General features: G+C 42.8%; 1 protein-coding gene across 1 annotated transcript in view; it reads right to left on the bottom strand.

Annotated features, from left to right (window-relative positions):
- The window catches only part of LOC311050896 (FRAS1-related extracellular matrix protein 2-like), a 66,585-nt gene extending 54,768 nt beyond the window's left edge, over positions 1–11,817 (bottom strand). Inside the window, exons 1-2 of the mRNA XM_084065115.1 lie at positions 6,644–11,817; positions 4,112–4,201 (exon numbers count right to left, since the gene is read on the bottom strand). Of these exons, the coding sequence (XP_083921241.1) occupies positions 4,112–4,201; positions 6,644–11,663 (5,110 nt within the window). The 5' untranslated portion in view covers positions 11,664–11,817. The remainder of the gene's footprint in view (positions 1–4,111; positions 4,202–6,643) is intronic.
- Positions 11,818–15,106: the final 3,289 nt, after the last annotated feature.

The raw sequence follows: 15,106 nt of genomic DNA, 5'->3' as shown, positions 1-15,106 counted from the left end.
GTGAAAAGCCTATTCATTCTCCTTAATCCAGCTAATTTAAAATAAATGTTTCTTTGTATCTCAATGGTATGGCTAGAAAGTATCCAACAAAAGAGCAGATTACAATAGGTTCTCCAATGTAGGTATATAAGTATTTATCCTTGGATAAAAGCTGAAAAAGCTGAAATAGAAAAATGGCATTATTCTGCAACCCGCTTTTAAAATGCAACTTCACATGAAAGCGAGAGACTGTCTGAGCAAGAGAATCTCTACTTCAGCAGCACAGAATATATTTGAACTCTGTAGTGAATTATTATCAGCTCTCACTCTCTATCGTCAGAATCACACACTTCAAGTAGCAGGTGATCACCACCAGGGGAGAACTACAGTAGGTTCATGCAGCTCACATTAAATAGGCAGAGATTGCGTCATCCAACAGTATATCAATATAATCCATCAGCTGACGAGACTGAACTCAACTTTATCAGGAGGAACAAGCTTGTGGCTGCATTCCAAATAAGATAAAAACACTCAAAACATTGTAAGGACCAGCATGAATATATTTCACACATTCCATTCCACCAAAAGAAAACGGTAAATCAATGAGTGGAGATGTTTCTCATGGTGTGTGCATTCGGTAATTGCTTTCCTTTTGGATGGGCAATGTAAACAGGAGCCTTAAAACAATCACTTGGATAGGACACTGGTCTCAGTCCAGTGCTCTCAAGTTAGAGCAGAGCAAGAGCAACAATGGCAGCTGAGAGACGGCTTTCAGCTCTATTGTTTAATTGAGCTGACAGCCAGAAATACACCACAACACACACACACACACACACACAAGCATGCATGCATGCCATGCACGCACGCACGCGTGCATGTGTGTGCACGTGCACCCGCACGCACACACACACACACACACACACACACACACACACACACACACACACACACACACACACACACACACACACACACACACACACACACACACACACACACACACACACACACACACACACACACACACACACACCCACATAGTAAACATGCAGTGTGCCTGAACCACATAAAAACACAATGCACACCACACACATGGATATGAATGCCTGTGTGTGTTGTGCATTGTGTTTTTTAAAGAAAGCATCGCAGCATTGGAAAGCATCTTGTAATAACATGAACATGAACATGAACATGAATTGAGAACTAGTGGGTTTCTTCTTTCTTTTCTTTGCTGAACATGACAGACTACAGCTGTGTGCTGTTTGCTGGCGTACACCACTCAGCTCCCCCCCAGAACTGCTGTTCAAAGAGTTGGAGGCTCTATCTGGGGATTTAGGGCAGCAACCACCAGCACAGCTCAATTCCTTAAAAGAATTACAGCTCTGTGGCTACCTCACAAGCTTGCAGTGCGGTGGTTAAAGTGCTCACATTTTTAAAATGCATAAAAATCTTTAGAAAATAGCAGATCTACATAGCCCGGCTCCAGCCCGTGAATCGCTAGCCACGCCCATTAAAAAAATATGTTCAGGCGATTCTGGTCTGGTGACGCTCTCATAGGAGGTCTCAGCCTAGGTTGAAAATCTGTACGACGAATCGGGATCGGGATAATCCAGTATGAACCAATCGCCAAAGAGTCTTTGAAAAAAAAAACTTTGGCCACGCCCCCATCTCAGCAATCGGCTGCATTGAGAGGGCTTTCAGACTGAATAATGGAGTGAAACGAAATGAAAATTCAGGCTGAGTGTCAGGCTAAGATCTACAAGCTCACTAGGACTGAAACGGTTAATGTATGTGTAATGTATTGTGTTTTGTAATAATAATCCAAATCTACAAAGTAACTAGTAACTAACGTGTTCTAATAATTGTAGTGGAGTAAAGGTAAAAGTATCCAAAATTTGAAATACACTCCAGTAAAGTAAAAGAACTTCAAAATTGTACAGTACTTAAGTAAATGCACTTAGTTACTTTCCACCACTGCAAGCTCGTGTATAATATATAGGCCTACAGGGCAGTCTCTTAATGAATGGGTCACATCCAAGAAGGCTCTCCATCACTTTGCACGACCATGTGCATGCCATTCCAATGGTCTGCAGACCGCAGCTGTTTTCTAAGTGCACTGACTGTTATCACTTGTCAGGTGATGACACTTCAGCTTTAACTGTCTATAAAAGGTGATGACTATGACTGACAAGCATATGTTTGGCATCTGACGATAAGATGTGCCAGGTGTATGGGAAGACAAAATTAGAGATGTGATGGTCCTTTTGTAAGTCCGAAATATGTAAACCATTTTTTAGAAGGCATAAGTATTAACAGCATGCAGAAATGCACAAATTCCTTGTGCCTACCTACGGAGTATTGAGACAACCCTTCAAGTTAATATATCTGTGTGTGCATGTGCATGTGCATGTGCATGTGCATGTGCATGTGCATGTGCATGTGCATGTGCATGTGCATGTGCATGTGCACGAGTGTGAGAGAGAGAGAGAGAGAGAGAGAGAGAGAGAGAGAGAGAGAGAGAGAACGATCAAGAGAAAGAGAGAGAGATATCCTTGACAAATAATCCAACAGAGCAAAAAAAATAAGGGGATTGAATGGAATTGACTAAACATCAACGGAACATTGAATGGCCTTCGCCACCACAAGCCACACCGATAAAGTCCTGGCATTCAGTGTCTCTTCTCAATAAAGCGGAGTCTAATTTTAGTCAACACACTCATTATCCCCCCATCCACCTGTTGGCATTGCGGTTAACCTGTCTATTATTTCACTGAAGCCACAGATTAGTCCCAGGTTGAGGGATGGGGAAATGCATTTAGGGGGCCCACTGATGTGCCTGTGGGAAAAGAGAGGGCCTCTGTCAGTGGGATCCTTTGTGCTCCCTCATCACCACAGAAGGGTAGAAGAAAGGAGTCACTGTCAGGCATGCTACTTCGACTAACAGGCGACACCAGCATGATCATCTCGAACCACACACAGGGGCCTCATCACTTGCATACCTAAAAGCGAAAGCCTTTATTTTTCCTAATTCAAGAAGCCCATGCATGATGTTGGTGGCCTGAGCTGGCCTGTGTGTCGCTAAGTAAACAGATCATCTTATCGTGTGTAAAGCCAGAAGCCGTCACCAGTATTTCAAGGAGTTTCACCATGAAGAAAGATATCCTGGATTCCAGGTTAAAGAATGTTATTGGACATGGGAGCTCTGATATCCCATGTCCAATAATTTTAACATTAGCCGGCAGAATCTGGATGCTGCCAAATGTTTGTTTAACATGAGATGGAAATTTGAAGATTTTACTCTTGCTAAAATTAAAAACTATGCCTCTGAAGGAATATTTAGAATTTCCTGCCATGCTAGAACGTGGCTCTAAGGATGGCAAATATCTTGTTTGATCCCAAAGAAGATATATTCAAGTACAAGCTGGATTTTTGCTGTTGACCTTCATGTTCCCTGGAGGATGCATCTCTGACTGATTTTGGCTTCTCCTCTAGTGCTACTCTTAGGCCAAGATTTCCACTTGTTTTCTGTTTAAAGGCACTTTGTAGCATTATGGGAATTATTTTATCTCATCTAAAGCTTTTGGTGTTATACAACAATATGTGTTAATCCTTCTGTGAATATACAATATATAAACACAGGGCTCTAAGGACGGCAATGTCGGTCAATTAAAACCACTTTGGTCCAGTTGGGTGTAAGGAGCAGCACAGGCTTTAGGGGATGCTGGCGGTCCTTTTAGACACGTTAGATAAGACTATCAAACAGATCATTTTCCTTTGCCATTTCAGTGAGTGCTAAACTTAATGAGATCAAGTTGAGACAGGATAAGCAACTCAATATACCTACCTGAAAGGGTGTTGACACGATAAAAACTACTTTGAAACTCTGTGGTGTACTGTACTTGCCCCAGCGCATTACATGAAAAGGTTATGTTCAAGAATTTTCACCTTGAACTTACCCAGACGAGGCTTATTTGTCAATAAGCCTCATTTAATGCATCATTCACAACATTGAAAATGAAATAAAATGTCGAAGAAGATTAAATCAATTTGTTTGCTACTAAAAGAGCATAGATGCTGTCCAATCTTCTTGAAATATCAAACACTATTTGGTAATTTATCCAATTGAACTTACCCTTGTCCTCAATGGAGAAATGGAAGATGTCACTAGTAGCATTATCATGGTCCCTCAGAACATAGCATATCTTCATGTCATCAATGTCAGCTAAAAAAAGAAGAATATTGATATAAATAAATGTTATGTGCTGTCAACAACAACAACATTATGTTATGAATATCACACAAATACTTGGCAAAAGGAGGATCCCCCCCCCCCATATTTAGACTTAATGGACATAAGTGTCCAGAGGTTTAAGACTATCTACAGTCGGCTTGACATATTGTCTCCTGAATGACACACATTAAAGAACAACAAACTAGACTCCAGGGTCTTCTGTTTTACTATTTAATATACAGTGGGTTCTATGCATTCCTACAATCTGACAGAATGTGAAGTTCACACTAGCGCCTTGCTATATATCTTCAATATTTAATGTCAAACCTTTCCTCTCAAAGCTGCTGGCTCATAAACATGCATAGCCACAATTTCAAATGAGGAATAGTGACTTTATTTGCTGTCTGTTTATCCCTGCAAGATCTCTTGAAATATTGAACAGGTTTCCTGAGAAGAGCATCTCAGAGAGTGATTCAATAACTGCAAGCAAGACGTACAAGGAGTACACTGCTCTCGCTTGCCTGAAAGTGTTTAGGAATACCCCTTTGGTCCCTTTACATGGGTGGGGTCCTGTGACAAAGGCCAATATGTCTCAGTCAGACTGACATGTTTTCCTGTGCACACCTTCCATCATCATCGTCACCAAACACATATATATATATATATATATATATATATATATATATATATATATATATATATATATATATATATATATATATATATATATATATATATACAAACACATTTTTTATTACACTAGTGAATGGTCAGTCAGCCTGAGGCACTGGCAAAGTATATTTTTTGTAAATGACTGTGTATTTATTTACAGATCTCCAGAGTTAAAATCAAAACTTTTGTATTCAAACTTTTTATTTCTCAGTTGGGTAGCCTGATTAACATTTGAGTATATAGGCTAGTTAAAGTGGGAGAATTACTGAGGAACTCTGGTAGTGGAAAATAATTACAGTACCTCTGCCAATTAAGGAGTCTGTCTGGTGGGAATTCACCTAATGTACTGAGGATTTGCATGAAATTTGTGGAAAGATTTGTTATGGAGCAAGGAAGAAGAAAGCAACTAGGCAAAGAGGGGCATGATATGATGTATGTACGGAAGTATTACATCTTCTCATAAAAAGGCATGTATCTTCGCAACTGATTCATGTAACATGACAGAACTTATAGGAAAAGTTTGCCATGGGACAATTTATTGTCTCCGCCAGGCCGAAAGGCATGGCGAGAGAGTATGTTTTGCACCCTGTCAGTCTGTGTGTGTGTGTGTGTGTGTGTGTGTGTGTGTGTGTGTGTGTGTGTGTGTGTGTGTGTGTGTGTGTGTGTGTGTGTGTGTGTGTGTGTGCTGTCCGTCCGTTACTAGCTAATCTCCGGCACCGTTGGCCCAGTCGCTGCAAAATTGTGCACACGCACTCCCTGGATGCCAATTCAGAACCTCTGGCCCAAATTTTTCACATGGGCCTGTTATAGCGCCACCAGGAGGCTGATTTGTGCAAAACCAATTTTTTAATATTACTCCTACAGATTTTATCCAAACGTCATGCAAATTGGTACACAGTATCTCTATAGTCATGTGATCAACACAGATCTGTCCGATTTCCCATATTCCATCCTCATTGGCTAAGGTTGGCTTCCAAAGTTGGTACGTTTTGAACAAAATGCCTCAAATGAACGCAGCTTGCGATTTCCGTGAAATTTCACACGCACATTCCCTCTAGGCCGAGGAGGAAATGCCACCCTTTTCACATTGGCCTGTTATAGCGCCACCAGCAGGTCTAATTTAGCAAAACACATTGTCGGAACAAAATGCCTCAAATCATGAATGCAGTGTACGATTGCCGTGAAAGGCCTAAGAATGAATGGCACCCTTTTCACATTGGCCTATTATAGCGCCACCAGGAGGCCACAATAACGTACCTGACCTGGCAGAGACCTGTGCTCCGAGGAGCACTTTTTCTAGTTGACCTTCTTTCCAGACCACACCCACTTTCAGCGTGGGGTGTCATTGGGCTGAGCTCAGACACAGCTTGCTGTTTGACCATCACCCACTTGTGGCATCATCGCACTGTGCTGCAGTGTGAGACACCAACTTGCCAGTCGGACCCTCAGGCAAAGCCCTTGATTTATGGTTTTATAATTACGCTTCTTTACAGTTTTCACATAGTAAATAAATAAATACAATAATGCAAGTTATTATTTAAACCTTTGATGAAATTTAAAAAATATGGATTTTAACCTTTTCCCAAAATGGACAATCTGCGCTCAGCAGACCGCACACGCAGACCTCTGCCAACTCTTGGCAGAGAGTTGCGCATTTTATAGTTTTATTTATGATAAGCCTGAGCAAAGCTTTGCAAATATAGTAAATATAGTTTATTCCCAGTAGTAAAAATACATTTACAATGCAGTGTTTTCCCTTACCTTGAGTAAAGGTCGTGACAGTGGCATTTCCTCTGCCGAGGTTGATGAGGTAACCATGCTCTGCACCCACAGTGACCTTGAAGGTCACAGAATCCTGTAAGCTATCTCTGTCCTCCGCCTTCAGTGTCTTACTAGTAATCAAGAAGCCCAGATGACCAGTGTCTAAAACCCTCAATGTGGGGGCACCCTTGTTCACCACAATCTGTGGAACTCCATTATCCACAGAGAAGATGGTAATCTTCATCGCCTGAGGTTTACGAGTCTCAAATACTGTATCCGGGAACACATAGAAGTCAGTGTGAGTGCCATCAGTGACAGTGAAGGAGAAACTATCTTCAGCAGTCTCAGTGCCATCATGCTTGTAACTGATCAAGTTCTCATTCAGGTCCTGCTTGGTGAAGGTGGTGACAGGCCTGGTGTTATTGAAAAGCAGGCGTCCATGTACAGGGATCTGAGTGACTGTGAATTTCAACAGTCGGTCTACAGTATCCCTATCTTCCACTGTAAGCTCAAAGGGAGTGATGAGTTTGTTCTCACCCTCAGTAACTACCAGGCCATGCACGGTTATGACAGGCTTTTTATTGTCCACATCACTGATGGAGACACGGAATGTGCGGAACACCGGGTTGTAGCCATCAGTTACCTCAAATTCAAAGCTATCCATCTTCACTTCATCGTCGGCCGTGTGGATGTAATAGACTTTGTTGCCAGCGAGCTGGAGCTGTGAGAAGGATGTGATGGGCATTCCAGGAGTGTCAGTACATTCCAGGTGTCCTCTCATTGGGGCCCGGGTGATTGTGAAGACCAGGTATTCGTCTGGGCTGTTCAGGTCACTGGTACTGAGCAGGTCTGTGGTGAGGGTCACCCTGCCTCCCTCTTTCAGGGAAACACCTTTACTGACAACATCTGGAAAAACCATATCGATACCACCCACAGTGACATAGAAGTACCTGTCAATCAAAGGGTTGATGCCATCTGTCACATCGAATTTTATAAGGTCACGAATCCCCTCTTGTCCATTGTGAATATACACAATCAATCCCTGGTCCACTTCGCTCTGTGTAAAGTTCATTCCAACTGTGATATTTTCGAATGTCCCATAAGGCGTTGACTTTTGCAAATACCCCTGGCCAGGCCCGTAGCGGACAATATATGTAAGTGTGCTGTCATCAGAGTCCAAATCAGTGGCTTTCAAATCATTATTGCTTATGACTTTCACGTCACCAATCTCTATCTCAAGTCCATCATTGATTGCCATCCTCGGAGTTTCATCATCGATGGGGATAATCATAACTATTACAGTTTTCTCCACACTGAATTTACCATCTGTCAGGAGGACATCGAAGCTGTCCTCTGTGGTCTCAGAGTCGTCATGTTCGTATACAATGCTGGAGGCCTCCCTGATCTGATCCAAGGTAAAGTTTGTGACTGGTACAGTGCCAGTAGTGAGCTGATTGAGAATATTTCCATGCTTGGGTGGTCTCGTGACAATGAATGTCAACTCATCGAAGGGGATATCTGCATCAGCACCATTCAGGATGGGTGTGTCAATCACAATGTTCATACCTTCCATAACAACAAACTCTCTCATGTAAATCTCAGGATTTTCATCATTAGCGGGTATTATGGAGATGGGGAAGAAGTGCCTCTCAGAGAAATTTATTCCATCCGAGCACCTGAATGTAAACCTGTCCTCCACTGGTTCTACTCCTTTATGAATACTTTGAACATAGTAAATGTGATTCTGTCGGATGTCCTTAATGGTGAAAGCACTAATAGCTGTCCCTGACCTGGACTTCTCTGAGCCCGGGGCTGGGGAGATATTTTCCACATAACCGGAGGTTGGCTGGACTATGATTGTGCAAAGGAGGTCATCACTGGGCGTGTCCACATCATCAGCGCTTATATGAAGGATGTCAATCATATTTTTCTCTCCTTCAACAACAGTAAACTGTGGCCCCACAAAGACCTCTGGGGCTTGGCTGTCTAAGGGAAGAATAGTGACATGAACTCTGACACCAGTGACCTTATTACCCCCTACAGTCCACTCGTCAGACATGTCAGTCAGTGTGAGATTAAAGTAATCATCCTTTGTGGTAAAGCCCAGTTCTCCACTGGTGTGTGCATAGACCACCAGACCATTGATGATGTCAGCCTGGGTGAACCTGCCTGAGGGGACACCTCTCACTAGGATTTCACCAAAAACTGGTGGGTCCTCCACAATGAAGGTCAAGCGCAGGTCATCTGTGTCCTCATCCCTTCCTTGAATAACATTGGTCGTGATTTCTGTTGCACCGTTTTCCAACACATCAATATAAGAACCGATCGTGCCAGCTGGGAGGCTGATAGTCGGTGTCTCATCATCAATGGGCTTCACAGTAATCCTGATAGTAATTGGAACGACATGGACACCATCACTGACATCTATTTGCACTGAATCAGCTGCTGATTCATCACCATTATGAATGTAGGAAATTCTACCACTAGCAATATCATCAAGGCTGAAAGTGTCACCTTTTGTCATGTCAGTGAATGTAAACTTGATATGGCCATGTAGCGGAGACTGAGTGACAGTAAACAATATCTGTTTACTGTCAGTGTCTGTGTCTGAGGTGTCCAGCTCTGCACTTGTAAGGATGTGTGTGCCACGTTCAAAGACTGTGAAGCCAGTGTTAGTTATCTGGGGTGGATTATTGTCAACCGGCTGTAGAACTATGGTGAAAGCCCCTGGTACACTATTCCCAGAGGTATCTTCCACAGAGTACTTGAATTGCAAAACATGAGTAGTGATTCCTAGCTCAAGGTCTGGGGGTTTGTAGGCTATTTTGTGGTGGTTGATCTGTGCCTGAGTGAAGGTTGTGACTTCGGTCTCTGGTCTTTCGGTTAACACAATGGATCCCAATACAACAGGGCTATTCTTGTCTGTATCTGTCGGTGGCTGGGTGATAATGTATTTAAGATCCCTATCTTCCGAGTCCAGGTCAGTGTAGCGGAGGAATTTTTTGCGAAAGTAAGTGAGCTGATATTCGTGCACAGTCATCTGCAGAGTAGTGCCAGGATACAGTTCAGGGGGGATGTCATCAATGGGTAGAACCTTAATGATGAATGAGCTCTCACTAGACTGGTTAGGCGGATCGTTGTCATCTTGAACTCTGAACACAAACTGATCCATGACTGTGCTGGTGCTGTGAGGTCCTATATGCTTGTAAAACAGTTTACCATCAGTAATGTCTTGCTGCAGCCAATCGGTTACTACTTTCTCATATAGTTCATCCTCAGCATTAAACCTCCAAGTCGATGGGTCTTCTGGGGCCTCAGACTGGCGGAGCAGTACTTCTCCAACAGTGGAAAAGGGAGGCTCTATTGTGAATGTTATGGTAGAATCCTCTGAGTCTATGTCTGCTGCACTGAGCATAAGAGGGGAAATTTGCATCATTTGGTTTTTGAACAAAATCAAACCAGTGTTGGCATTGATAATGGGAGGCTCGTCATCAGTTGGCACAACAGTGATAGGAAATAGAAATTCCACCTCATTTTTGCCATCAGTCATCCTGAAAATAATATTGTCACTATATGTATCACTTCCGTCATGTTGGTAAATAACTACTCCTGCATCAAGGTCTGCAGGGGTGAAAAATTTCCTCCTTGAGCCCAACACAGTCAGCTCTCCATGTCTCAGCCCATCAATTACACTGACAGTAACTTTGTCTAAATTGTCCTCATCACTGATTTCAAGATTGTGTGAACTAGACAGTGGCCTGGATTGCCCCTCATAAAGCAATTGTCCAGTATTCTTTGTCACCACGGGGGCCAACGTGTTCATAGGTTTAACAACAATCATGAAAGCAAACGGGTCAGACACAGCCCCATCTGTATCCACAACCTCAAACTCAATTTGGAAAATGCGCTCAGTGTCTGAGTCCACAGCAGGAGGTTTGTAGGCTATTTTCAGGTCTCTGAGATCTGCTTGATAAAATGAAGTTATTGGCAAATTCCTATCATCAGTGCTCACTATGTAACCTTCCTCAAATGACAGAGGGGATGTGATATTGAAAATTAAATCATCCGGATTAGATTCAACATCCTCCGCGGCCAACATATCACCGGTTATAGCTGTCATTACAAACTGATCCACCTCCATCATCATCATGGCTACAAAACTGGGTTTAGGAGCGCTGTTTTCTTCCCCCTCTTTAATTCGCACCAAAATTTGGAAAAACTCCTGTTTGAGCAAATTGCCTTCTCTATCCTGTAATTCTACAAGCATGGGGATGTAATCTCTGTTTGGTGATTTGAAAGCAAAAGTGTGTCGATAACGGATGTTCATCCTGGTGAATTCATCACAGTCTACCATCCTTCCCAGATTGCTCTCATCCACAAGTGTTCCATATCGGGGCAGCGCGCTGTCACTGGAGAGAGCCGCTATTCTGCACTGATGTGCACCTCTGTCAAACGTGAACTCTAAGATCCTTCTATCAATAGGGTTGCTGGTGCCCAGCAGCCTGTCCACCGTCAGTGGCATGTTTTTGGTCAGCACTTCCAATTGCGTGAAAATCACCTCCACCTCCATCATGAACGGTATTATGATCGTGTCCGTCTGGGTGTCATACCTGAGTTGTAACCTCACCCTGTCCCTGGGAGGACTCCTGGAACCCAAGTGAGAATACTTCACGTCGTTCGGACCGAATTCGCACGGAAACTTTTTCGGCGACAGGTGTCCGGGTCTCTGGGACAAGGGGTCGTTGTCGAGGACCGTTATGCTGCACTTGTCGCCGGGCTGGACCTGAATGACCAGGTCGTTGACCGGATCGATGAAGACGGATCTCCCAAAAGGCACGCGTATTCCATTGTTGGCCACCAAGATCGCGTCCTCCGAGAGCTCGGATCTCAAGGCATAGGATAATCCATAACTGTCAAAAACCTGCGCGACTGCAGCACCACCTGTCAGAATGGTGGCCGCGATCAGGATCATAAAAGCAGCACCGGTCCTGTGCAGATGCGGGGAGATAATCCAAGCCATTTGTAGTGTAAAGCCACAGAGAACAAGTCGCCTTGAACTTTCAACATAAACCCCGATTAAAAAACTAAGTGCAGTGGTTAAAGTTGCCAGAATATACACTGTGAGTTGAAAGATATCCCGCACCTATGGGTGCTGAGGTGCATCATTCTCTTGCAGCAGCTGTTCACAGATAATAACCTAAACTTCACACTCTCTCACAGACCCAGAGTAAAGGCTGTAAACGCCCCCCTTCTTACCGATTGGTTGATATTTACGGTGGAATGTGTGTCTCTGATTTTAAATGGATGTGGGCAGTGTCGTTCTGGACAAGACAGCACCGCGTGGGGGGGATTGGAGCAGGTTGGATAAAGTGGAGAAAGAACAACAAAAAACACCTTAGTTTAGTTTAGTTTCATTCAGTGGTGGAAAAAGTACTAACATTTTGTACTGTAAAAGTATCAACACTGCAATCAATGTAGAAATACTCTGTTACAAGTAAAAGTCCGGAATTCTAAATTTACTTGAGTAAAAGTACAAAGGTATTGGTGAAAAAATGTACCTAAAGTACCAAAAGTAGAAACTCATTATGCAGAATGTCCCATTTCAAGTTTTCAATAACAATCGAAATCTACAAAGTAACTAGTAACTAAAGTTACATATGTTTGTCTCCAAGATGTAGCCTAGTGGAGTAGAAGTAAAAGCACAGAAAATTGGAAATACTCAAATAAAGTAAAAAATACCTCAACATTGTAGGCTACTTAAGTACAGTACTTGAGTAATGTACTTAGTTACTTTACACCTCTGGTTTCATTTCCCATGCATTACAAAACCACGTGATCTTTTTTCTTGTCACAAAATAATAATGATTTGATTTATTTTTTAAATAAAAATGTGATGAAATTGACTGTTCTTCATTTAAATAGCCTAATATAATATAATATAATATAATATAATATGTAGTTAAATAGGCCTACGCATATTCTCGTACTGCTTTCAGAGCCAGTTACCTCAAAATGAAAAAATAATTGAAATCAATTCAGATGTAGGCATATTGGCTAGAGACAAACTTTGTCTCCCCCTAGTGTGTGATACCACACACACAGCATCTATACTGAATGTGTATGTGTAATGTGTGCATATATGTTTGTGTGTCCAATCTTAAGATGTGAAGTGCCAGGTGCCTATGTGCATGGGATGTTAACATTTTATAGTGGATGTATGAGGGGGTGTTACACTACGTGTGTGCATCTGTCTGTCTGTCTGTCTGTCTGTCTGTCTGCGTGCGTGCGTGCGTGCGTGCGTGCATGTGAAACAGAGGTAGTTAGCCAGTGGAGTACAAACATCCCAGCCACACGCACCTACCTTCACTGTTGCTGGTGAACAGCTGTCAATTGTTCCATCCTTCAGATCCCTGAGGAGCATTCTCTTTGAAGACAACAACATTGATAATGAGGTCCAGAACAGCATCAAGCAGGCATCAGCTGCCTTTGGGAGACTCCAGCGTCGGGTCTTTCAAATCAAGAACCTTCATGTCCGCACGTAGTTCTGTGTTTGCCAAGCCATCTGCATCACCACCCTCCTCTAAAGCTGTGAAGCATGGGTAGCTTACAGCCACCACATCAAGTCCCTAGAGCAATTCCATATAACTCTGCCTTCAGCGCATCCTGGGAGTTACCTGGTGTGATCGTGTATGAGTATTGAGGCTATACAATCACCCAGCACCAGCTATGATGGCTGGGACATATAAGGACATCAAGCTGCCTTGCTACTATAGCAATACTATATGGCCAGCAACTGCATGGGCAACGCTCAGCTGGAGGGCAGAAACGCTACAAAGACCAGCTGAAGACCGCGTTAAGGAAGTGCAAAATCAGACCTGAGGCCCTGGAGGATTTTGCTGCTGCATAACACGTGCTGGCAGCTGTGCCTGGATGGGATTCGCATGCAGGAGTATAGGAAAGGACAGTCGGGAGGCTGGAGAGGAGACTCAGGAGGAACACACCTACGGTTGCTGTTACCACTACCACCACATTTAAGCGCTCTATATAGGATTTGTCATTAGGACTTGTCGGTCTAGGATATAGATTCAGCCACCAAACAACTCATCTTCATCTGATTTGATTGGCCGAAGGAAGTAGCTTTTTTGGAGGCGGTATTGGCTTGGTATTAGATGCAGAACAGCTTGCCATATGGTAACATCTGAAACAGTCTGTGTCTTCTAGGGCGCTGTGGGTCTTTAATCCTACTGGCTTTTCTGACGCAGCGTCCATTGTATATGTCCTGGATGGAGGGAAACTCACACCCACTGATGTGCTGTGCTATCTGCACAACCATCTGCTGTACTTTTTGGTTGATATGAAGGCAATAGTTATCAATACCAGTGAAACAGCTGGCCTGGATGCTCTCTGCGGTGCCTCTGTAGAAGGCCTGTATGATCTTGGACCTTCAAGTTCACCAGTAGCCCACTCAAAGTTCAAGCTCACCCCACAGATGATACTGCACTCTGTTATTGTCCAAAATGTCTTTTTCATCTTCAAAATTAATTAAATATTTTTGGGGAAACTGGATGATGCCAAGGATGGACCGGATGGGCACTGTTTGTAATCGTAGGAGAAGTCATTTAGACTATTCTATATACAGTATATATATTTGGCTTATGTCGATTATTCACAAACAAGAAACAATACAATTAAATAAATAAAATAATATAAATTAATACCAAATCCCTTTCCTACATTACTGAATGCATGGTAAGGGACCACCTGCAATATTTTACAGTTCAAAAGCCCTGGATTAAGCAATCCTGAGACTCATGTTATAGATGCCAATGCATGAGAAAATGCATAGATATAGTAGGCTATGTATATATATATTTTTTAGATGCCGCATATTATCACATTGGTAGGTGAGAGAAGGTATGAAACACTGTCCTGCTCACATCATTTTAATAGGCTAGGCGATGAGGGCCAGACAAAAATGATATAGAAACTAGAAAAAGTGCACCTCGGAGCACAGGTCTCCACCAGGTCAGGTAGGCTATTGTGGCCTCCTGATGGCGCTATAATAGGCCGATGTGAAAAGGGTGCCAGTTCTTCTTAGGCCTTGCACGACAATCGGACACTGACTGCATTCATGATTTGAGGCATTTTGTAAAAAATATTTGTTTTGCTAAATTAGACCCGCTGGAGCTATAACAGGCCAACGTTAAAAGGGTGGTATTTGTTCCTCAACATAGTGTGAATGTGCGTGCAAGTTTGACCGCAATCGGACGGTGCGTTCATGATTTGCCGAATTTTGTTCAAAACAAGCCAATAATGCAAACTTTAGATGTCAATCTTAGCCAATCAGGATGGAATATGAAAAATCAAACAGACCCGTCTTGATCACATGACTATAGAGATCATGTGTACCGATTTGCGTGAAATTTGGATAAAATTGGAAGGAGCATTATAAAATAATGTGTT

This window comes from Gymnoscopelus microlampas (assembly GCF_963454915.1).
Source record: "Gymnoscopelus microlampas genome assembly, chromosome: 8".
NCBI classification, from domain to species: Eukaryota; Metazoa; Chordata; class Actinopteri; order Myctophiformes; family Myctophidae; genus Gymnoscopelus; species Gymnoscopelus microlampas.
This window is presented reverse-complemented; position numbering and strand designations above follow the sequence as displayed.